The 25344-nt window shown below is 37.1% G+C and overlaps 2 protein-coding genes across 2 annotated transcripts; one reads left to right on the top strand and one right to left on the bottom strand.

Moving 5' to 3' along the window:
• The first annotated feature begins 553 nt into the window (after window positions 1-553).
• LOC104898214 (regulatory-associated protein of TOR 1) lies at window positions 554-21218 on the top strand. Its single transcript, XM_010685260.3, has 23 exons — window positions 554-1442; window positions 2523-2625; window positions 3841-3923; window positions 4045-4203; window positions 4287-4403; window positions 4506-4657; window positions 11037-11191; window positions 11281-11425; window positions 12885-12963; window positions 13429-13530; window positions 14045-14128; window positions 14257-14367; window positions 14503-14856; window positions 14956-15139; window positions 15670-16275; window positions 16475-16804; window positions 16904-17027; window positions 18635-18759; window positions 18882-19027; window positions 19108-19209; window positions 19433-19518; window positions 20045-20129; window positions 20247-21218. Exons 1-23 carry the CDS (start codon window positions 1095-1097, stop codon window positions 20583-20585), a joined length of 4119 nt encoding a protein of 1372 aa, XP_010683562.2. The 5' UTR covers window positions 554-1094; the 3' UTR covers window positions 20586-21218.
• LOC104898213 (probable transmembrane ascorbate ferrireductase 3) lies at window positions 20776-25344 on the bottom strand. Its single transcript, XM_010685259.4, has 4 exons — window positions 25117-25344; window positions 24132-24180; window positions 23632-23831; window positions 20776-22238 (listed from the first exon to the last, which is right to left on the bottom strand). The coding sequence occupies exons 1-4, from the start codon at window positions 25273-25275 to the stop codon at window positions 21981-21983; spliced, it is 666 nt and encodes a 221-aa protein (XP_010683561.1). The 5' UTR covers window positions 25276-25344; the 3' UTR covers window positions 20776-21980.

Here is a 25344-nt window from a genome sequence, read left to right as displayed (position 1 = left end):
TTACCAAATTCAACAACCAGTTTTAACAAATACTAACAGATTCCAAAATTCATCCCGATAACTAACATTTAACAACTAACCCGCTTAAAATCCAATATAACAACTAACAACCACCTTTACCGAACAAACTCAAAATCAATTTTATTTGAGATTTCATTTATTCTTATCAAATTTATTTCATCAATTTTTTTTAACCATTCCCTCAAATAATGTTTGTACCAAATTCAACAACCAGTTTTAACAAACACTAACATATTCCAAAATTTATTTCGATAACTAACATTTAACAACTAACCCGCTAAAAGCCCAATACAACAACTAACAACCACCTTTACCTAGCAAACCCAAAATCAATTTTGTTTGAGATTAATCAAATTTATTCTCATCAAATTTATTTTCGTCAAATTTATTTTCATCAAATTTATTTTCATCAAATTTATTTTCATCAAATTTATTTTTATCAAATTTATTTTTATCAAATTTATTTTTATCAAATTTATTTTTACCAATAACAAAATATTTGAAGAAAATAAAATTTACACTTGACCATACACCAGCTTCCTCTCCTTTCTCATTCTTTCACATTCTCTCTCCTTCCTTTCTCTTTCCTCTCCAGTCTTTCGCAAATCCCCACTTTTGCAACGCCTCCCTTCTTTCTTTTTCTCCCATCGTTTCGCCGCCACACTTTCTATGTTCTTCTCACTCTCTTATTTTCTCTCTCCTCTCAACTAAATCAAATTTCACTTCGATTTCTAGGGTTTTTTCCGACGACGCTTTTTTCCCCCCTTTTTCGAGCTGGATTCTCTCTCCTCTCTTCAACTCATCTCTATGCGTCGCTGGTGTACTGGTTTCGTTGATTGAGCTCATACAAAAACTATACAATTGATTATATATTATATAGTATAGTATATTATAGTATCGTTTTGATTATATTATACTAATTTAGGGCAAGAAAAGAAGGAAAAAGAGAGCTATTTTAGTTTAATTTCTTTGATTGCATTTCTTTTATGTAAATAATTTTTGTTTTTTTGGTTTTTTTTTGGAATTGGATTGGTAAAAGAGGGGGGAGGGGGATATTTGGGTGTTTGATTTGGATGGCATTGGGTGATTTGATGGCCACTAGGTTTGCACATTCTACAGTTGTGGTGTCTAATCATTTGGATGAGTATTTGAGCCGTGATGATGTTGAGTTGTATCGAAATCGAGACAATTCGGAGACCGCTAGCACGAGTGGTGGTGGTGGTGGCAATGTTATTGAGAATGCCATTACAACGTTGGCTACTGTTGCAGGGACTACTAATACTACTACCACTGCTACTACTATGGTGTATTTTCCGCAAACGATTGTGTTCTGTGAGCTTCGTCATGAAGCTTTCGAGGATTCTGTTCCCACTGGCCCTGCTGAGAGTGGGTTGGTTTCGAAATGGCGGCCTAGGGACAGAGTAAGATTTCTTTTTAGTTTTCGTTTCGAGGATTAGGTTTGATTTCATTATTGATGCTTCATTTTGTGGGAAAAAATTATATGCTGAATTGGAATCGTTTTGAGGAACTGTTTAGGTTGTTTTTATGTAAAAAAGTTTGGGGTTTAATTGGTATTGTTTGTTTGAGCTTTAGGTATCCTATGTTTGATAGTGGGTGCTATAGTTGAAGGCTGAAATTATGCTGAATTTCGAAATAGGGGACTACGAGGACCCTTCTATCTATGTGATACTTTAGGGAAGTCAATGTAACATAAAGGTAGTTGTGAATGGTGAAGTTAGCTCCTGTTGAGAAATTGAGATTGTTTTCCACTAATTTGGTGGGGATGCAAGTATAATGGACTAGACATGAAAATTGGGAGGATTTTACACTTGCTTTGTGGGTTCGTGTGCATACTGGTCTTAAGTTTGGATGTTGCTAGGGTTAATGTTACCAGATGGAACATATATGTTAACACATTGATTAACTTGGTGTTTTTCGATGGCTTGCTATAAAGAAGGCTAGCTGTTGCATCATAGAATTTGGCATTTGAGGATAGAAGTATAGGAAGAATGGGAGGTGGATGGCTGTCCTACAGTGCCGACTCTTAGCATCCAAGGGTGTTTGGGTTGATCACAGTATACATGTTGGCGTGGCATGCATTTTGCTTGATCACAGTATACATGTTGGTGCATCATGCATTTTGCTTAGGTCATATGTAAGTTCAGTCTTGAGTAGAAGAATATGCATATAATACACATTGTGGTAGTTAATTTCTTTAATGTTAATCTAGTAGCCAATCATAGGGTTGGTTGTTGAATGTTAATTCAATCAATTACTTCTACAGAAGCTGTGTCATCAGATGTTTTCTTACTGATTTTGAATCAGATATACATATTTTCGGGGTGTTTGCACTCTGCAGTCATTTTATTCTCTTAGATGCTGATTTCTTCTGGCATGAGATTAGGCTGTCTTCAATGCTCAATACTTATGTTAAGCTACAATATTTTTCTCGGACTTCCTCAGTAGAGCCATCATCTTAACACCAAGATGTACTTTTGCAGATGAAGACGGGAATGGTAGCTCTTGTTTTATGTTTAAATATCAGCTGTGACCCGCCGGATGTTATTAAGATATCTCCGTGTGCGAGGCTGGAGTGCTGGATAGGTATGTCTAATGTTTTTCTTGTTCATTTAACTGTTATCGTTCAAGCCAATGAATTTTCTTTGTTGATAGTGGCACAACGGAATTGGAGATGGGCTGTCTCTAATGATATTACAAGTTTCTTAGCCGAAATGGAACTGTTTGTTACTTTAATTTGTAGGCAAGAGAATTATACACAATGGTGTAGTGCTGGAATATGGCTTTTGTTTTTTATAATAACGTGTAAGAACCTATTTGGATCAAGAAAGTATTATATTTGGAGAGCTTCTCATAATGATGTGAAAGAGCTGGTCTACTAGGCCAAGTTGTTGACCGTAGAAGTTTTGGAGATCCTTTAGGAAGCTCATTTAGCATCTCTACGGTCAAATATGTATTGAATGTAAAAAAGGAAAAATCTTTTGGATTGTTAAATTAAGATGTAAATGTGATCTTAGTGGCACTGTTATTTGATGCTAAATTGAAGAGGTTACATTAAAGATGACAGAATTTAGATTAATTAGGTGTCAAACGATAATATCAGAATGAATATGTTCACTGAAACAGCTGATGGGGACAATAATCAGTAAAGCGTTGAAAAGTTTGATTACTGTTAGGCTGCTCAGCAATTGCCTCATTCCCAGTTACGCTGCTGCTGGTGAATTCGTGAAATGAGTTATTTATTGATATGTATTGCTTTACCAAGGAGAAAAGAGTACCTATAATAAACGTGGACGGGCCTGTGATGGATGTTTTTGCTTGATTTCAAATTCTGCCTTTCGGACATACCTTGTAATGGAGAATGTTGATGCTGTGGAGTTCATTTTCTATTGCCCGCACAACTAACATTAGATGAATCAATGATGAAACGGTTGACATATGAAATAATGTTTGGACCAGCACATAAAGGAATGAAACTCCTCTTTTTTGTTTGATATGGGCTGTGGACTTCTTTTATTTTATTTTCACCATTTTTTATTTAATTTTTGGTCATTGTTGTCTTTTTTTTCCTCGTTCCTGTTATCTGTTGTTGCTCTCCCCATTATTTTTCCTTTGGAGGCTTGATTGGGGGATCCTTAAGAGCAGCTTCTTTCGTAGTGTTTCTAATCTGATTTTCGTTGTTGTGATTGAGCTGTATCATATAGAGGCTTCTATATCCTTTCTGTGGCTTCTAAGTTGTTGCCACCTCGTGTTATGAGTATTGTACTTCTATTTATTTTAACCTATGCCCCATGTTGTCAGACCCATTGGCCATGGCACCTCAAAAAGCACTGGAAGCTATTGGTAAGGCCCTGAGTTCGCAGTATGAAAGATGGCAGCCCAAGGTGATTACCTTCTATCGTTTCCGTAACACAAACTTCTGTTTGGTTCATCATGGTGATATTCCGTTTGCCTAGCTATTTTATGATATGATGTTGCTCATTATTAAGTTTTGGTTCTTCACAGGCTCGGTATAAGTACCAACTTGATCCAACTGTAGAAGAAGTGAAGAGACTATGTAATACTTGTCGTAAATTTGCAAAGACCGAGAGAGTTTTGTTTCACTACAATGGACATGGAGTGCCAAAACCAACGACGAATGGTGAAATCTGGCTTTTCAATAGGGTAAATTGTCTCGTGAGTGACTCACTTCCTTTTCAACTTTCCCTCTTGGAGCTGACTGTTTGCTTCAATATGCGCTTATGCAGAGTTATACTCAGTACATCCCCTTGCCAATCACTGAGTTGGATTCCTGGCTAAAATCACCCTCGATCTATGTGTTTGATTGTTCTGCTGCTGGAAATATAGTCAATGCTTTCATAGAGGTATAGAGTATAGACCTATTTGCTGGTGCCTATAAGCTTTCTTTTTCTGATCCTAAAGATAGTAAGTTGGTGGATGATACGGTTAGTTTTGAATTTTGACAGCTTATTGATGCTTCTGCTTCGTCTGGTGCTACAAAGGATTGCATTCTGCTTGCAGCTTGTGAAGCTCATGAGACGCTCCCTCAGAGCGCGGAGTTTCCTGCTGATGTTTTCACTTCTTGCCTGACAACACCCATCCAGATGGCCTTGAGATGGTAATAACCTTTATCTATACGATGCATTTAAATTGAGTTTTGACTTCTGATTCAGTTGTTTGAGCATGTGTGTCTTTCCACTTGCTTAACACGATCATGTTATCTATAGTACATGATTTGTCCACTACTCCACTCCTGTGAAGCTCGGACTCGGCCAGCCACCCTGCCGTACCGGTGTCGACACGGAATCCGGACTGGACGCGGAGAGGAGAAAGTGGACGCGGCATCGATCACCTGTAAACCCTAGATCTGAAAATTGACCTAGAAATACACTATTTTATTTCTTGAGATATTGGGGATTTTACTCGGGAGGGTGAGTCGTTCACAATGGTCTAACTTTCGTCATCTTACCGTCACTTCTCCGCCGACGGTAGAGGAGAGAGAGATGGAGGTTACCGGGTGTTGCTAACCCAGATGGTGAAGATCTCTTTTTTTTTTATCTAATAATTTAATGTGAGGTGGGAAACCATAAGGGGGGAGTTGAAAAAATCACGTGAACCAAAAAGTGAAAAGGTAAAGCAATAAAACTGGCCTATTAAATTCAAGAAGTAGTACAGCAGCAGACAACTGTACTACATTACATTTACACCTTTTTGTTTTTTTAGGAAACATTACATTTACTGATTTACACCTCTTTCTCTTCTCTCTCTCAAAAAATATAGTAAACCTTTAGCTTCTTTTTCTCTTTTACTTTTTTTTTTTTACAATTATACTAGAGCTTTTGAAGTTAAATCTCGAAAATAAGATTTCCTAATACTTAACTGCCGTGTCCCCGAGTCCATATCCACAATTTGCACTCTTCAAAAACGAGTCCACGAGTCCTTAAAATTAGAATTTGAAGGGTCCGACGCTTGGACCCGTACCCGAGTCCGACACCCGTACCCGAGTCCGAGCATCCTAGCTCCACTCCATGAAGTTGTACTTTTGAGCTAATATCTATTTTTTTACTTCAAAACTGGGGTTTTCCTTCCAGTGATCAATTACTAGTCATGTTGAAGTTTCCAACTACCAACCTGATTAGTGTTTACTAGCCATGTTTATGTGGACTTAAATTAACTCTTAGGGTCCTCTCAAAAAAATAAATAAATTAATTCTTAGGGTAAGTTTATTTCATCTTATTTTCCTGAACTTATCTGAATTTATTTGAACTTATTGAAGCTCATTTTTAAGGTGTTAGAACTTATTGGAACTTACCAGATTTTATTGGAATTGATTTGAACTTATTTGAACTTTGCCTGACACTTCTATTTTGAGGTGAAGAGAATGCACTCTTAATGAAAAAGCTGAATTTCGTTCTCGTGAGGGTTGATTTATTCACTTTGCGTCCTTGGTCCCTTACTAATGTTTAGATTGAGTATGAAGAATATTTCAACCTATTGGGCTCACTGTCAGTGTGGTGAGCCTTTTTTCTTTCATCTGTATGATTGGAGCATGATCCGACTCGGGTACAGAGACATAATTGGAGTCAGATCTGGAAGGAAAATCAGTTCCAAGCCATTACTTTGCATTTCAATTAAACGAGATTAGGCTGCTTTTCTATGGAGAGAGCCAATCTCTATTTGGAATCCCTGTCGCTGGTGGGTGGTGGGATTGGGTGATTATCAGAGAAGTGGTTGATGGTGGCTGTAGCTCATATCCAAAATTATGGACAATTCTTTTACGTGTCCATATGCTCTTGATCTAGAATTTTCTGTGTTTGATTCTTGGATCCACACTCGAGTCCAAGACCTGCATACAATTCCGAACACCATATCTTTCCGAAAAGAGATTGATGTTGGGTTTTTATGCTAAGTGACCATTTGGTTGGGGGTAATCAAGAAAGGGAAAGGGAGTGGTTCTACTAAATCCCTTTATTGTTCTCCTCATTGCATTTGTTCTCACCATCATCTGTGTTTACCACCACCGTACGAAACCCTACTCCACCATTGCCACGCCAATGCTGCACCGCCGGCCGCCCCATGTAACTAATGACTCACTACCACACCCACTTCACCAAAATCACGCCGCACCACATCAATCAGACAATCACCCCATGATCCACATCCTGCTGGAGCAGTGTTGCAACTCACCACTACATTTCAGCACCAAACCGGAAAACCACCAGCCTAGCCCCCCATCGTAAAACCGCCGACCTACCCTTAAAATTTAAATTTTGAAGTAGAAAGGAATTTTGAACGATGAGCTACCACTATCATGGTCTTTAATGTTTGAATTCAATGATCAAAACTTCATCTATTTTGATAATTGATTTGGACATTAGAAGACCAAAGGTAGTTGAGCTACATGATGATAGATGTTCTTAAAGATGGAGGGCTAATATGGAGATAATGACGAGTATAATTCGTGGTTCAAATTTGGTTGAACTTCATGGGAGAAGATGAAGGGAGCGAGATTTTGGGTGGGGTTGAAGAGGATGAAGGTACTGGAGGTCAAAAAAGGTTGTTGTAACAAGAATGCTGAGTGAAGGGGTGAAGGTTTTTTTTGCCCACTTAATTACACCTTCAACCCAACACTTTACCCTTTCTTAAATCCTTTTTCCCTTCTTGTAGGATGAACTAATAGGCCCCTTGGGGTTTCCGTTACTTTTGTGTGCGAGAGTAGGGACACAATGATATAATATGCGTTTTGCTCGACTTTAATACTTCTTCCTTTCAACCTCAACTTTGGTTTATGCTAATATACAATATACTTACTTGAGCCTTGGGTCAAAATTGCAATTGAAGTCATTAAAATGCAGTTGGTTAATGCTCAAGATGTTATAGAACAATAGGAATGCACTTCCCAAAAGTTAGCTCAAGAGGAGGAGAGCCCATTGTTCTATATAAACCACACACCAACCTCCCATGCGATTGGTGTGGGATCCTTTTCATGGGATCAATCCATAACATTTGTCCCCCATAAGGACCAACGTCCTCGTTGGTCACGGCTGACTGGTTGCGGGCCACCACTCTGAGGTTTGGCTCTGATACCATTTGTAATGAACTGAGAAATTGGGTAGTGAAGTAAAGAAGTAGATGATATTTGATTGATGGAAATGCAAATTACAGAAAATAAAAGGATAATTGCTAAATTTTCGAGTGACTTAGTCACTCTCCCAAACTAACCTCTAAAATAAACTTCTCCAATATTTTCTTTGTAATCTTTTTCCTCCCTCATCTCCCCTATCTATAGTCTACTTGCCTTATTCTCTAAGCTAACATATTAACTAGAGTATATTACTAAAATACCCCTGCTTTCCCTAAGCTAGTATATTAACTTTAACCACAGCGGTTCAATTCAGGGAAGTTAAGTTGCTGATTTTTCGATTTCACACTAAAAAAAAAAGAACAAAAGAAGAATGGGGCAGATTGATTTGATCAATGAGGGGTTCACAAAAATCATGAGGAACTTGACTTCATGGTATCCAGATTTGTAGAAATTGCAACATATCCGGTATGAGCTTCAACTCCCTCCATTTGATGGAAGAAATTTGGATGAATGGATTTGGGAAATGGAAGAGTACTTCCAACTTTTCTGGTTTAGTAAAGAGGAGAAGTTGAAGGCTGCTTGTGTTGGCCTGAAGGATGACGTGCTTAGATGGTTTGAAGCAGAGCACGGGTGACGACCTTTCTTGCGGTGGGAGGATTTGAAGGAAAAGTGATGCGGCATTTCCTTTCTAACACTGGATTTTTCACACCAGAGCTTAGCAAGGCTTGTGAAAAATCAAACTAATCTTCAAGCTAAGGGTGGGCCTGATTTTTCCACAGTGAGTTCTTCTTTCAAAGAACACCCACAATCCCAATCACAAGGATTTGGGAAGCTGTCAATGGAAACGGAGCAACCTGAATGGGAGGAGAGGAAGGGACGACCAACTCCGGTGGAGGAAGAGAAAGTGGTGGAGGAAATAAAGGAAACTCAAACCATCATTGTTGCCCTCCAAGCTTCCAGCGAGGAAGAATTTGACGCAGAGGAAGAGGATTCTTCAAATGTGAAGAAAAGTGGATCTGGAAATAATCCATCTCTCGTCGCCGACGAAAATAAGGTGGCATTGAATGAAGGGAGATCGGAAAAAGGTGCCTCAGGGGGTGCTTCCAAAAGTTTCCCGGGTGGTTACACCGGCGAAGGGTGGCGAGGCTTCACCGGAGACACGGGTGATGGTGAATCTGAGTGGGTTGGAATGAACCACATGGAGGAAAATTCGAGCGTGGCGGTGCTGCCGAAAGTGGCTCTGGCGGTGGTCCGAGTTTTTGGGCCTAAAATTTTATGGTTGTTGTTGGAACCGCCTGAAAAGAGGAGATTTTTTTATGCAGGGAGCTGCTGGAGCAAGTGGTTCAGGCAGGGGACCCGGATATCGTTCTAGTAGGAACACTGGCAGTGGGTTAAGCTTTCTTGCTGGTAATGGTGAAGTAGGGTGGCGCTTAGGATGTTTTTTTTGGCAACCATTTATAGTCATAGCTTGTGGAAAAAGCTTAGAAGAATTCTTAGTTGGCTTGAGGAGGAAGACATATTTATTTGGAGTAATTATGAGTCATGAGTCAGCACATAAGGACAGGTGGAGGCCACTGGAGGAAAGAGTGGAGAAGGTTCTAGAGACTCTTAAGGGAAAGTGTGAAAGGGGCCAAACTAATGACATCAGCAGTAAAGGCAACATTTTCAACTTAACAAATGCAATTAAAGGTAAAATGATGTGGGCTGGCCCAAACGTTGGGGAGTTGACTCAGGAAATTGGGCTTGCTCATTTTGAGCACAACTTCCATTTGATCAAGCAAATGCCTGACTGAAAATAGAAAAAGAAGACCCACTGACTCCACCCATGTATTTAAACCCAAGTGGTCAACCCTTCAATTCATGGACCCACCTATTTTCAAATTAAAAAAGTTCCAGCACGCACTTGTATCATCCTTATTTCCATTTCAGCTTAACCCAATTTTATTTAAACCCACCCGACTTTACCCATTCAATCTGCACAATACAGCCCACCTCTTCACACTATTTCTTTTACCACAGTGAGTCCAATTCATCCAACATCTTTATTCATCTGCAACTGGTGTCCAAGGAGCTCCACCTACTCTGCTTCAAAAATGGTACTACGAGGCTCATTGTTGACTGCTTCAAACACCAAGAATTCACAGTCTTGTTTCTTCACAATGGTGACAAAGATGATCATGATTATCCACCTTGAGGACAAGGTGAAAGTTTGGGCGGCCGGTATTGTAATAGACTAGCCTAGGGGGAGCAGGGGTATTTTAGTAATATACTCTAGTTAATATGTTAGCTTGGGGAATAAGGCAAGTAGACTATAAATAGGGGAGATGAGGGAAGAAAAAGATTATGAAGAAAATATTGGAGAAGTTTATTTTAGTTGTTAGCTTTGGGAGTGTGACCAAGTCACTCGAAAACTTTGGCAATTATCCTTTTATTTTATGTAATTTGCATTTCCATCAATCAAATATCATCATCTTCTTCCTTAATTCTACTGTTCAAGTATTCAGTTCATTACACAAGACCAATGTTCTAATAAGTCCACAATGTCTGGAATATTATTTTTTGTTTACGTGTCTGAAAACCTATGGAAGTAAAACAAGAGAGATGTGGAAATCCCAGAGCTATGTTTGGTTTGCCTTTCTTGTGATTTTTTTTAATCTTTTACTACACTTGCTTTAGAGGTGTTGGAAAAATTAGACAATTCGTTTATGTATTTTCATGTCCCACTTTCATAGTTTCACTAATCACACAATTGAAAGCTGTGTAACTCAAGTACTTTTAAATAATCTATTACGTTAAACAACCAAACAATCCAAAATTAATACTTCCTTCGTTTTTTTAGATGCAACATTTGCCTTTTTAGTGAATGGTCTAAAAAATCAAATGTTGCGTCTTAAAATAACGGAAGGTAGTATTTTTCATAGCATTACTTTTCTACAGTTTTTCCTTATTTAATTTTCATATATTTTCTTGTTAAGGTGATCAAAATATGTTGTATATCTTTCATGTTGACATTGAGAGAGACAAAGACAGCAATCACAGCATTGGGCAGTTTGATTATCTAGTATCTTTCTGATTGAATAAGCAATTCCATATGTTGCCTACAGACCTTACATGTTTTCTATAGAGAGTCAGCTCCTCAATGAATTTGTTTCAGTAAATTGACTACTTTAGATTGCCTCTCTCTCGATGATCTAGGGTTCTGAGGACCCAAGTACCTGTAAAGTCTACATGCATTTGAATTCTGGTTTTGGTAATGCTATTATGTACAGGCGTACCTAGGAAAATGAATGGATATTCTATTTCCTTGTTGGGAACATATAGTTGCTTATTTTTCAATCCTAACAACATTCTTTTGTGCTTGCTTGCATGTGAAGTTTCTTTAATTACTCATATATTTTTTATTTGATATCAGGTTCTGCAAGCGTTCATTGCTTCGTGAATCTCTAGACAATTCACTCATAGACAAAATTCCTGGTCGCCCAAATGATCGTAAGACACTTTTAGGTGAACTTAATTGGATTTTTACTGCAGTGACAGACACAATTGCTTGGAATGTTCTCCCACATGGTAAATTCTTTTTTTTTGTGATTTTCTGGCTTTAGAATTCTCTATTCAATTTTGGAGTTTGATGTTTCATTTTTTTTTTCATTTGTCAGATCTTTTTCAGAGGTTATTCAGACAAGATTTATTAGTTGCTAGTCTGTTTCGCAACTTTTTACTGGCGGAGAGAATAATGCGTTCAGCTAACTGCTCTCCAATTTCGTACCCGATGTTGCCTCCAACTCATCAGCATCATATGTGGTATGCATCTAAACTTGAGTGAACCTTTTAGCATTGATTCATGTTCTGGGTGCTTCACGTTTTTCAGTTTGTTCTGTATTTTGTTAGCATGAAACTTTTCCTTTTCAACCAAAGGATAAGCTAAACATTGCTAGATTGATTTGGAAGCTAATTTGTATATGTTATTGATAGTTTTGTACCCTTCAATTCTTTTTTGGGTATTTCTTCATGAACTTTTGCATAGGCTCTTAAATGGTACTATCTTTTCGTAAAGTTTTGGTATATGGGCGACTCTTTATATTCTGTTACCGTTGTATTTTCTAGCGAGGCTAAGTTATCTTAATCTTTACAAATTTTATATGATACAATAATGTTTAATACTTTCTCCGTTCTAAAATAAGTGAAACACTTCTCTCTTTTATGTGAGAGTTTTTTGAGAGAAATGTTTCACTTATTTCAGAACGGGGGAAGTAAATAACTTATCAATTATGCGTCACCACTTTTGTAAGTGGTCATTGGGAATTTCTACCAATACCTGAAGAACAAGTGATGATATATATCACCTATATGTATTCTATGTACATGACATAGGAGGTAGGAGTAGTTAAGTGATGGCACTCCCTATCTTCCAGGGGGCTTGGGATCAGAACCTGATCCAATCAATTTTTTCCGGGGTAGGTGTATGAGTTTAAATGTTGGGCCTTGGTTTTGTGCCAGAGGGAAGCCTAAGGAGTTCATGACTCCATGTACCCCCAAAAGCTGTTCATGCCGTTGGAATCGAGATTTGCTCAAGTAAAATAGTTACTGACCTCATGTGCCATCTGTTGGAAAATTTTTATATAAATGATGCAGAAAATCTATGCGTGAACAGAAAATATATTTTATATATGAAATCAATGAGGTAATAGGCTTGGTCAGAGTGCTGCTGTTGACCTGTGTTTGTCTGGTATTTGTCGCGGACAAAGAGATCTCAATCAAATTCATGGAGTAATTCTATTCGTTAAAATTTTGTGGAGTTGAGCAAGCCAGGTTGACTAGGCTCCTTTTTTGATGGAAATGAAGTAGTAGTTAACCAATTTGTAAAAAGGATTCTAAAGATCTACAGAGGAAAAACATTTACTGAAAAGTTGTAAGACAGAGTGTAAAGAAGAAGGTAATATCTCTATATTTGTATTATGTAATGGGAATTTTAGAATCCCTTGAACGTTTGAAAAGAGACAAAAGGACTTAAGAGCAGAAAAAAAAAAGTCAAATCTTAGTCCTTCCATTGTTTTCTTATGCATTATAAAGCAGTGTTTTCTCATAGAAATCGTTGAAGGCTAGATATCGATGCTGCGTATTATTTCTTTCTTTCTCTGAAACATGTTTGCTGAAGATGGAAAAATTGAAATTGTGTTTGGTTAGTAGTAGCAATTCTCGCTCTAGCTATTCTGTTTCCTTCTTTAAGCATGTCATTGTTTTTCTGTTAAATTGACTGCAGGGATGCGTGGGACATGGCTGCTGAGATTTGTCTTTCTCAACTTCCATCACTGATTCATGATGCAACTGCAGAGTTCCAGGTGTCTGCTTTTATGCCTTTTATCCCAAATTGTCACGGATTTCTCACTTAGGGTATGCTTGGATTTGGGGCAATGGAAACAAGGTGAAGAAAATGAAGATGAACCTAAGTCATAATATAAGAGATTATGTAGATAATGCAAGGAAGGGGAGATGGAAGGTCTAATATTACCCCCCTTTTGTGGGTAATACAATAACCTAGGGGATGGTAGGTAGTGATTACCCCCATAACGAGGGTAATAACCCCCCCGCCCCCCTCCTTACACAATCAATACCTCATCCGATCTACCATCACCTTCTTCCACCACATTTCTCTCTTTTTTTTCCTTCTATAAATATCCTTTATCTATTTTTGCCAATTCAAGCATGCCTTTAAAGTTGAGATGAACAATATCTAGTATACCTTCCTGGGGACCTTTGGTCATCTGAAATTATCATGTGTTATAATGTGTTTATTTCTTTTTCAGCCTAGCCCTTTCTTCACTGAGCAGTTGACTGCATTTGAAGTATGGCTTGACCATGGATCTGAGCAGAAGAAGCCGCCGGAGCAGTTGCCTATTGTTCTTCAGGTGTAGGAAATGTTATCTTCTCTCTTTCTTGTCTTCTTTTTTTCCCCCCTTCTTTTAGGTAAGTTACCTGGAGGTCAACATGTTTTCAGTTCAAGTGAACGCTATGAATTGTCTGATGCAGGTTAATAGTATCTTAACTTGAATGTAATAGAGTGTATGGCTATCTAAAATTAAGGGTGTCTTTAATAAAGGGGATTGGTTCAAGTTGATTGCTTGCAAGACTGTATCTTAGTGATCGCTAGATCAGTGTTCTGGCAGCTCTCTTCCCCACCCCTTTTTCTGTTGTCTAGATCTCTGTACTCTTACTATGGAAAAACTTATGGTTTCTTGGATGTGCTGTGGGAAGAGGCTACTGTATATTTATGTTTTTGTTACTTCAGAGTTAAATTCTATGCTTTTGTTCCTTACCTTCTCTGATAATATGATTATTGTTTAACGCTGGGATCCTATTTCATTTTCTGAATGCATGTTTCTGTTTGCATTTGGTGCTAACTAATCTCATCTTGTAATCTAGGTTTTACTTAGTCAATGTCACCGTTTCCGGGCTCTGGTGCTTCTTGGGAGATTCCTTGATATGGGACCCTGGGCTGTTGACCTGGTAGTTACTCGAAACTGAACAGATTTGCTCCTTTGTATTCTTTACTAATTCTTTAACTTGGAGATGTTGCATCTCTTCCTGTGCTCACAGTATATTTAGCATTAACAATGAGTTTGTGCTTCTTGTAGGCGTTGTCTGTTGGTATATTTCCTTATGTTCTTAAGCTGTTGCAAACTACAACACCTGAACTGCGGCAAATTCTTGTTTTCATTTGGACAAAGATACTTGCTCTTGATAAGGTAACTGTATAGCATATTGTCTATCCTTTCTCTCCGCTCCCCCCTCTCTTTCCTCTCACACATTTGAAGATCTTGTCCGAGTTATGTGCTTGCATCAGATTCTTAGTAAAGATGTTTTTGTTGTGGGATTGTCAGTCATGCCAGGTTGATCTAGTGAAGGATGGAGGTCATGCATATTTTATTAGATTTCTTGACAGCTCGGAAGCCTATCCTGAACAGCGTGCTATGGCTGCATTTGTCTTAGCGGTCATTGTAGATGGGCATAAAAGGGGACAAGAGGCTTGTATTGAAGCTGGTTTACTCGATGTGTGCCTTAAGCACCTTCAAGCTTCAACGCCAAATGATGCTCAGTCTGAACCTTTATTTCTTCAGTGGCTTTGTCTCTGTTTAGGAAAGATATGGGAGGACTTTACCGAGGCTCAGATAGTAGGTTTACAGGCAGGTGCTGCGGTGATATCAGCATCTCTGCTCACTGAGCCCCAGCCTGAGGTTTGCATATCTGCAATTCCTTACTTCATATTAATTGATGTGGTTTCTCCATGTATCCTGTTCTTCCATTTATATAGACAAAACAATGCCAATTTTCAGGTAAGAGCCTCTGCTGTCTATGCATTGGGAACTTTACTTGGTGTTGGATTCGACTCTTCAGGAGATGGAGGGGATGAAGACTGTGATGATGATGAAAAGCTAAAAGCTGAAATTAGTATTATTAAGAACCTTCTAAATGTTGTTTCAGATGGAAGTCCTCTCGTCAGGGCTGAGGTTGCAGTGGGTAAGGGATTTTTAACAATCATATGTTCGAAACTGTTACTTTGGCATAGTAATGGCATGGTCCATAGAGTTTGAAAGTTTGATTATGCACTGCACAAAGTTGAATTATTATTTTTTTTTTGTTTGAAGTTAACACGGAACCTGTTTTTTTTAAAATCATTTTTTTGGATGAGTAATGTTTTACGTCTTCTGAATTTATTGCTATGTGGCGAAAATCCATTAGCTAAATGGTTTGGCTTAGGAAGACGAACTTATGTCATGCATTACAACAACAATGCCAGAGCGTTAATCCCAATAAGACGGGCTCAGTTGCATGAGTCAACGATGCATATTAGATTGGATTTAATGAATATCTAGATTGTTATGCTTGTGATTGATTGAAACATGTTTTGTTATTGATACATCTGGACATTACATGTTTTGATTCTGTGTACCTTGCCACATGTGCAGTCTTTCAATCTGAATAATTTGTCCCTTTTTTGACTGGTAGTTTGCATTTTTAACATTTTTTTATTGATGCTATTTGAACAGCTTTAGCTCGATTTGCTTTTGGCCAAAATAGGCATCTCAAATCTGTTGCTGCCACATATTGGAGATCTCAGCCAAGCTCTGGACTCAGTACTTTGCATGTTAATAGTACAGGTAGTGGTTATAGTACTCCGAACCACTATATGCCTGCAGGAAGTATTATTTCTTCTCAAATTGGTCCTCTGTTGAGAGTCGGTGGTGACAGCACTCCAGGTATTCGAGATGGGAGAGTCTCCACAAGTAGTCCACTGGCTACTGCTGGAATAATGCATGGATCTCCTCTGTCAGATGATTCTTCTCAACATTCTGATTCTGGTGCATCAAATGATGCTGTTGGCAATGGAATTTTGAACCATGCTAGGCCCAGACCTGTTGATAGTAGTTTTTATCTGGAGTGTATATTTTCCATGTGTACATTAGCAAAGGACCCATCGCCTCGTGTTGCAAGACTTGGGCGGAGAGTTCTCTCTATTATTGGAATCGAACAAGTTGTTGCAAGACCCATAAGGTCCTCAACGATCGGTGGTCGGCCAGGTGAACCTACTAATTCTGCTGGTGTGAGGCTTGCTGGACTAGCTCGTTCGTCATCATGGTTTGATATGAGCTCAGGTATGACTCATTTGATGTGCTGTAGTCCATCAAACTTAAGTGCAACATATGATTTATTTTATTGATTTTATACTCTCAACTCTGAAGCCACAGTTCAGCTGTTTAGGTTACACACTTACACAAGTTGCTATATTCAAAATCGACTGATGCTTTACTGAGTTCTTCTATTCTGAAGGATGATTTTGGGGTGATTTGACAGGTCATCTCCCATTGACATTTAGAACTCCACCTGTTAGCCCTCCCAGAGCAAGTTACTTGACGGGAATAAGAAGAGTTTCTTCCTTGGAGTTCCGACCACACCTGCTTAGTTCTCCAGATTCAGGGTTAGCGGATCCACTTATAGGTTATGGTGGATCTACTGGCCATACTGAGCGCAGTCTTCTTCCACGATCAACCATATATAATTGGAGCTGTGGGCATTTTTCAAAACCTCTTCTTACTGCAGCAGATGATAGTGAAGAACTAATAGCGAAAAGGGAAGCGAAGGAAAGATCTGGCTTGGACCTCATAGTGAAATGCCAGCACTATTGTAAGTTTTCCATGGTTTATGTTAGTCTGTATTTGATTTTATCTACTTTTCTTTCTGACATGCAGATTGTGTGTTTTCTTTTTCTAAATGGCTTTGTAGCTGTTAGCAAGCTTAACAATCAGATTGCAAGCTGGGATACCAGATTTGAGACTGGTACAAAAACTACCCTGCTACAACCATTTTCTCCTGTTGTGGTTGCCGCAGATGATAAAGAACGGATTAGGTATGAAATTGTGCGTTGATTTGTTATCCTTCTAATGGCTTCATGAATTCTTGAAGAACTGAGTATTTGTTTGTCTTTATATCATACATGCTCTGTCTCAAAGTATGCTTCTTGGTAAAGTTCTGGCTCTTAAGATCTGTGAAGTGATGTCTGATGTAAATGCCAAAGTTGAGACTAGTTAGTATATTTCTCCTGGGGTTCTGAGCAGAAAAGGTTACAGTTAGTTGCCGACTTCATAACAATATTGGATAGCGTGGAGGTTTCTGTGAGTGAGTTTGTTATGGTGTGATTCTCACTTGGAGAAGTTTGATAATTGAGTCAGTTTGTTTCTGGAAGATCTGATGATTTACGAAGATGAATATGGATAAAGCGTTGGGAGTATTGAGGTTGTGGGAGATTTGTTATTTTCTTTTTTGGCTCTCTCCATGTGTTGTTGCTTTCTCATGTATTGGGTTCATGTTCTAAATTTTGGTAAGTGAGTGTTTGCTCAATTATGAATGTTTCAATTGCTTTCCAGATTTTATTTGGAGACTACCTATTTCTTTGGCGAGCCTTTTTTTGTTCTTTTTTAGTTTATGCTGAAATTACATGATAGAACTGTTGGGGCTCAGTAATCAATTATATGTATCGTTGATGACTATATGAGATTGGGTACAGGAGGGTAATTTTGCTACCTTGTTTTGTCTTATCAAAAGCATATCACTTGCATCTACCAATTTGCCTTTAAAGGATTGCAATTTTGCAGGGTCTTAGCAAATTAGGCAACAATGATATGTAAGGAATTTGGTTCAACTCTCATGTATGTGCTAAAAGCTTGGTTTGCATCAGGTGCTTTGATTTGTCATAAGTGATGGTACATTTTATCTTTGCTTATTGGGTCTAAAGGTAGAGACTGCTTAAGGGTTTTAACAGTGGGCATTATTTCTACTTTTGTGTTTCATTTTTTTTTTCTGCCATTCTTGTCTGAATTGTCTCTTAGGCCTTAGTTACTGCAGATGACTTGGGGGCACTTACATGTTGTAAAAGTGGGCTTGTCAACAAATATACAGATACAGAAGTGGGGAGGGAGGGTGAAGTGTAAACCGTATACGTGAGGGAGAACACGAGGAGAACAGAATTGCTGAGGGGTTTGTATATTAGGGACTGCCATTGCCAATGACTGTATCAGGGTTCGGTAAATATGTCTCATATGGCTAGATATCAAAATACACGTTTTTTTTTTCTGAGGATTGAACTTTGGCTATAAATATCAGGTCACAACTTAAATGGTACTGCTTGACCAAACATTTGCTAACTTCCATTTATGATCCCTTCAATGTGGATTATGATGTGATATTATTGAAAGCTGCTGACTTCATTCTGTAGCTACTTAAGAATCGTTAAACATCGACCATATTTATCTTTTCCAGCAAAATAAGTTTCACTTTTTCCTTCTGTTCTCTTGTTTTTTTTTGTGTGTTTGATACCAGATCTATGTGCATAAGCACATTACTGTTGGTACCCTTTCTGTGATTGGCCTCTCAGCTTGATGAAACATCTCACATTTAGTACTTATCACAATTTAACTCTTTTTTCTGCTTACAGCCTGTGCGTTGTGTTTCTTTCAGGGTTTGGAACTACGAGGAACCAACCCTCTTGAATAGCTTTGACAATCATGAGTTTCCTGATAAGGGAATTTCTAAGCTCTGCCTTTTGAATGAACTTGATGATAGCTTGCTTCTTGTTGCTTCTGGTAAAGCTTTCATATCTGTCTTCGCCTCTCTACACCATGAAATAGCTCACAAATTAAGTAAATAAATTGATGAATCAATTAAAGAATCAAGGGTGAACTTAATGGATGTCTTCTTGATGAAGGTGATGGAAATGTTCGGATATGGAAAGACTACATGCAAAGGGGTAAACAGAAGCTCGTGACCGCCTTCTCTGCTATACCTGTTCATGGGCCTGCTGCTCGAAATGTGAATGCTGTTGTGGATTGGCAACAACAGTCTGGACACCTAGTAGGCACTTATTTCGTCATTCATCTGGATTCTATGTAAATGGAAAATATTCTAATATATGTCAATCTACTTTTCTTTAGTTTGTGGCTGGGGATGTACCTACAATTAAGGTCTGGGATCTTGACAAAGAACTGCTTGTGCATTCCATTCCTTCATCTCCTGATAGCAGCATATCAGCACTGGTATTTCTTTAATTCATTACTCTTGCAAAGTCTTAACTGTTACCTGTCATATGAGGATCGATGTTCAAGTCTTAATCTTTAATGTTTCATTTATATACGAAGCAGTAAACTATACGTAGCATGTTTCTTTGAGAAATTCTATGTTGTGATGTGTATCATGTTCAGATCTTACTCTTTGTGATTAGTTTATTTTAGTCTGTAACACTGTAAATTGTGTTTGTAGGCTGCTTCTCAAGTTCATGGAGGCCAATTTGCTGCTGGGTTTGTTGATGGCTCTGTCAGACTCTTTGACATCAGAACTCGTGAAATGTGAGCTAACCTGGAGGGGTGTCTTCTTTTGACTGTTGTTTCTTATGGATTGTGCTATGGTTCTTGTCAGTGTTATATGTACTGCGAATTTACCCTCTTTCATACTCTAGCTTTTCTTTTGTTGATCTTGAGTCATATGAGCAATTGACATGTCAATCTGTCAACAATGTTGCAAAACTTTCATTGACGAATCAAATAATTTTACTTGTAGGTTGGCCCTTAAAATGTTGTTCGGAATATAGTGTAGCATTTTATCATGTTTAGTTACTATGTCGAATGCCATAATTTACCATTTGGGAATTGTGTTATAGAATACATGTAATAAGAACTAAAAATAGCTCTATAATAACATGACAGGTGTTGCATAGTAAGAAAATGTAATTTTTCAAGATTTTCAAGGTTAAGATATTGGCTAGATATAATTGAAAGGACTGGTGGGACGGGGAGTCTTATCACTCTGACCACTTCTCATGGCTATGATACCTGTTTTCTTGACGATTTTCTAAATGGTTGCTCTCCTCTTTAGGCTTGTTTGTGCTACCCGGCCGCATACCCAAAGAGTCGAAAGAGTTGTAGGAATTGGCTTTCAACCAGGGCTAGATGTGGCTAAGGTGAGTTTTGTATAGCCTATCAATGACTCCTGTAAACTGGACCTTTTTTTGGAACTTTGTTTGAATTTTATTGCATATAGCACTACCTGACCATGTCTTTGCTTCACTCTTATTTAGATTGTCAGTGCATCTCAGGCTGGTGACATTCAGTTCCTAGATATTAGAAATCACAGCGATGCATACCTCACAATTGATGCCCATAGGGGCTCACTCACAGCCTTAGCAGTTCATCGGCATGCTCCAATCATAGCCAGTGGCTCTGCAAAGCAGCTTATTAAAGTCTTCAGTTTAGAAGGCGAGCAACTCGGTACCATTCGCTACCATCCAACATTCATGGCTCAGAAGATTGGACCCGTGAGCTGTCTTGCATTCCATCCGTATCAAGTGCTGCTCGCTGCTGGTGCTGCCGATCCTTTTGTCACCTTATATGCCGATGACAATAATCCCACAAGATAAAAATGTTTACTAGCTAAAGCCGAAGGCTATTGCTTTGTTTAAGATTCAACATGGTGATATGATTGAGATTTATGTCGAAGTTGCAATGACGTGGGATATTCAGGAGATGTTGTCGGGGTTGATGATGTTACTATGATGTCATACCGAGCGAGTATAATGGAGTTGTGATGGTTGGCTTTTGGAGTTGGGATTTTTATGCTGCACATTCATTAGCCCCCCTGTGTAAATTTCAAGCCAGTTGGGAGAAGAATCCATTAAATTCCAGGGAGGCTTTGGCTAATAAGTTTGCTATATAGGTAACGACGTTGTAAATATATAATTGCCTTGTGTCTTTGTCCATCTTTTACTAGTCTTAAGAGGGAGGGGTTTTGTGATGTTTTTCTTTCCATTTGTTTCAAATTTGTAGCATTTTACGAGCAAGCGTTAATAGGGGATGTGAATTTGGGTGATTGACCCAAAAGGTTCAGGTGATGGAGGGGTGTTGATGCCATATTTATGCTTGTATTAGCTGATTAATGGGTGCTATAGTGCTAGAGAGATGTTTAATATCCAACATTGATGATCTTGTACATAGAATTTTTTTAATTGTGAATTACTTAACTGTAACAAGCGTGTATCATTATTTCTTCAGAATTTTCTTATGTGCTCTCAAATCTTACTCCAGTACTGCTCTTGGAGCTACCAAAAATTTTTCTACTCAAACATTTCAGTTACAGAGGTGATTAGTGCCTTGCATCCGCATTTCATTCGTAGCACAGACGGTGTCGACTTCTCGAAAGTCGAGAAAACGTGATGAACGTTTCTGAAATTGCTATGAGGACTGCCTTTGGCTTAGAGTGCTTCATTAGTTAAAGAGAACAAAAGATTGTCCATGAAATGGTAATTCCTTTTGTTGCCCGAAAGTATCACTTTTTATTGATATGTTGGGTTCTTTTGAGTTGAATTGAGCTAAGTTAAGTTGAACTAAATCGGAACTTTGAGAGGAAACTAGCTGCTTTAATTAGACAATGTAATATATATTAGTATGAGATCAAAAAGAAAATGACATATGTAAATGAATTAATATAGAATAGATGCTAAACTCATTTTAAGAAAGCCTAACACGTTAACTTATTTTGACAAAAGAAGACGACTTTAATTTGTCAGCTATTTTGGTAATAGACGATAGATAATTTTGAGGTGAAATTAGAATTCGGCTAAAATACAATCAACTATTTACGAAAACTCAGTATACACAACACTGAAAAACTATATTTATATGAAAAATAACATGAAAGGAAGCAATCTAAACTCAAAAGATAATTAATACTCCACTCTAAACAAGTATACACAACCTTTAAAATTTATAATATGTTAATATGAACACTCAAAAGAATCAAAAGGAAACAATTATTTTTACACATGACGAGCAAAAGCAACAGAAAGATCAACTGTAATGCCAAAAAGCAGAATAGCAAGGCCTGTAAAGTTAATTAATCGAGCTTCATGATTGTCCACCAATTTTAGGATTGTGAAAATTTCCATCAAACCAGTTTCTGCAGTGCATATTGCCATATAAAGCAGTGCTCTCCCAAAACATACATGCCATGGTGAAAATAATGCTCTTGTAGACTGTGGCCTTGGAACCCAATATGTGACAAACCCAAATAGCCACTACAAATAAAGTGTTAAACAATCAAATGTAAGATTTTTTTATATAAATAATCAATGTTTAAGAATTGCATTTTATAATTGAAACTTGAATTATTAAAACTATTATATTCCATGCACTTTCTTATTAGCATGTATCTATATCTATGTTGTACGACCTATTTGGCATATAAGCGGTACTAAATAGTACTCTCTCTGTCTCATAATATAAGTCTTTTTTTCTTTTAAAGTGTCCCAAAATATAAGTTTTGTTTCGATTTTTAATCAATAATTAAGTCCAAAATATCCTTATGAAAATAATTTAATTTCCAAAAAGTTCTTATAATTTTAGCTTCCAATGCATCATTATTAATGATAAAATGAAATATTTTACCCCATTGAACTCTTCTACACGTTAATCCATGCAACATTAATGTTCAGTTTTTATTTTTTGTTAAAAAAAATGTAGGTGTTTTCCAATAAAAATGATTTTTTTTTTAAAAATAAAACAAGATTTCACTTTACATTAATTCCTATGTAGAAACAAAATCAGGACTTATATTATGAGACGGAGGGAGTAGTAATGATCATAAAATTATATCTAATATGTAATTAAAGCCCTCACTCCGTCACTCGTTATCATGCATGATAATGAAATTTCATCGCTAAATATATGCTTCTTTTCATATATTTTTATTGCCACCATTAAAGTTGGGTGAAAATAGACACTCTCAAGAAATGAAAACTATTATCTCACTTCTTCTACCAAACTACATGTAATAAAAATGGTTTCTTAATTTGCGTTTCCAACATTTAAATATCATACCAAATATGCTTTTAATATTAATATCATGATGTACGAAATGGCAGTACATACATATTCCAATTTCACACGTACATCATTTAGTAGGCATTCTCATAAGATTATTTCTACTTTGGTGTCATTGACATAATTTCACATACGTACCCTATGGTTATAGTAATTCCATTTAATGGACGTAAGTTTTTTTTTTTTCACTTTGGTGCAATATGGTCAAGTAATTCCAATTTGGTACCATTAAGAGTTACATTAATATTCATTTCGGTATGTTCTAAATTTTAATCAACATTTAATTCTTACTTTCGGTAACCTATAATTAACTTCATCACTATTTGTGGATGTCAACTAACTTAATTGATATAGTCTTGTGGACTTGTGGTGGTAATACCCAAAACCTGAGATCAAATCCCGTTTACATCACTGCATTTAGTCGCTCATTCACACCAAAAAAAACTTCATTATTACTCTTTCTTCGCCTAAAAAAGAAGATTCTCCCTAGCAATTTCAGTCATGCAATGGTCTTTTGTTTGTATTTTATAAAGAGGAGTGCTTTTTAACAAAGTATCTAGCCAAAATCATAGTGGAAACGTTATATACCTGGAAGCCATATAAAATGAAGGTACTGAGACCAATCCATGAATGTAAGCTATACATGTTTGTAAGATTTTGCTTGGAATGGTATTTAAAGGCAGCATATATCCCAACAATCCCTAGTGTAATTGCTGCTACGTGCATCATCATGTGTATCATCTTCTGCACCCGTGTATCCGCTATCACGGTCTTGTACACCATCATGGCTGTAACAAAATAAATCAAGGTCTACTCATACAAAAATTACATATTGAAGTCATAGAGTATAGATCTATTCTTGGGGTCTCAACCATCAACTTAAACTTTCGGTTGAGTTGGTCCTTGTTACATGGTATCAAGAGCCAGCGTGAGAAAAAGGTCACGGGTTCGAATCTCATCCACCCCTCCTGAATATAGTTCTATTCCTGGGGCCTCAACCATAAGCGCTTAAGCTTTTGGTTGAGTTTGTCCCTTTTACATGAACAAATAATTAAAGAATGTAAGGAGCAAGGAATTAAACAACTAACCTTCACCAGCAAAGAATATGAATCCAAAAAACATAAGAAATGGATGAACCTGCAAGAAATTTGTTTAATTTTCCAACTAAGTTCGATGATAAAGCAAGATCATAGCTTCCGAAAATACATTGAATAAGTAAACTTGAAGACATAAAACTTGCAAAAATGTGTTTTTTTGTTACATTTGTTTTCTGATCATTAATATCTTAAAAGACATATATTCGTAATTGTATATAATTATAAAAAATACATATGGAGGAGATATTCTCTTTTAGTTTTTTTTTATCCTTTTTGCACTTTAACTTTCAACTTTCACTTTTACAACTAACAACTTTAATCTGTAATATATTTAAGTCTATGTTAATCAAAATTTAAAATTACTTTCCTTCTTTTAAGTTAGGTTAAGCTTAACCCATTTTTAGCAATGTCTTATTAACAACTAACCTTCTTTTAAGTATATATATTAATACATTTATTAAGACAAATCACTTAATATTTGGTTCTCTATATACTTGCAAACAAAGTCAAAGAAAAATATGCAAATAATGCTAAAAGTCAAAGCGAAGTATCTAACAAAATATGATATCATAATAATATCTGATATACTAGTTAGAAAAAGGCCAAGGCTTTTTAATAAAAAATTAACCCTCAACATAATATATAGAGTAAAGTATAAAAGAGGGGACTATAATTATATACTTTTTTGGTTCTAATCTTTTAATATTACTATATTTATATTAAGGGATTTTAGAATCAAGGAGAGTGAGAAAAGGGAAAGGGTAGTGAACACACAAATCATGAGCTACATATGAACGAAGAGAGACTAATGGATTGTTAAAGAATAAAATAGAGTGTTATACAGTATATGGTCCAACTTATTTGATGGGTAAGAAAAAGAAATCGTTATCAATAATGATGGACATCCAATAATATAGCGATAATTAAAGAAAATAATAAAAGAACGAAGAAAATATAAAAGAAAGTATTTGCTAACATTGAGAATACGATACGGATTATCTGAATCGAGATCAAGACCTCCTCGATAATGCAACAACCAAACAAGCATTAAGATGAGAGCTAGGATGCCAAAAATATGTGCTACTACTGTCATGCGAGTAGCACGTTCCCTATACCACTCCCTATCAAAATCCATATCACTCGCTCTTTTTTTTTAATTTTGTACGTATAAGTAGCTTCTTAGTTGGTTGTTATGGCGCTAAGA

The sequence above is a fragment of the Beta vulgaris genome, chromosome 7 (genome assembly GCF_026745355.1).
Source record: "Beta vulgaris subsp. vulgaris cultivar EL10 chromosome 7, EL10.2, whole genome shotgun sequence".
NCBI classification, from domain to species: Eukaryota; Viridiplantae; Streptophyta; class Magnoliopsida; order Caryophyllales; family Amaranthaceae; genus Beta; species Beta vulgaris.
The sequence above is the reverse complement of the archived record's forward strand: the minus strand, read 5'-3'. Positions and strand labels throughout refer to the sequence as shown.

Excerpts from the sequence above, each read along its gene's own strand:
- LOC104898214 (XM_010685260.3), top strand. The coding sequence starts at position 1,095 with ATGGCATTGGGTGATTTGATGGCCACTAGGTTTGCACATTCTACAGTT. Across the intron at positions 4,204-4,286 it reads AAATCTGGCTTTTCAATAGG|AGTTATACTCAGTACATCCC; the intron begins GTAAATTGTCTC and ends GCGCTTATGCAG. Across the intron at positions 17,028-18,634 it reads GATGATAAAGAACGGATTAG|GGTTTGGAACTACGAGGAAC; the intron begins GTATGAAATTGT and ends TGTTTCTTTCAG.
- LOC104898213 (XM_010685259.4), bottom strand. The coding sequence starts at position 25,275 with ATGGATTTTGATAGGGAGTGGTATAGGGAACGTGCTACTCGCATGACA. Across the intron at positions 23,832-24,131 it reads CATATTCTTTGCTGGTGAAG|CCATGATGGTGTACAAGACC; the intron begins GTTAGTTGTTTA and ends ATTTTGTTACAG. Across the intron at positions 22,239-23,631 it reads TCATTTTATATGGCTTCCAG|TGGCTATTTGGGTTTGTCAC; the intron begins GTATATAACGTT and ends CTTTATTTGTAG.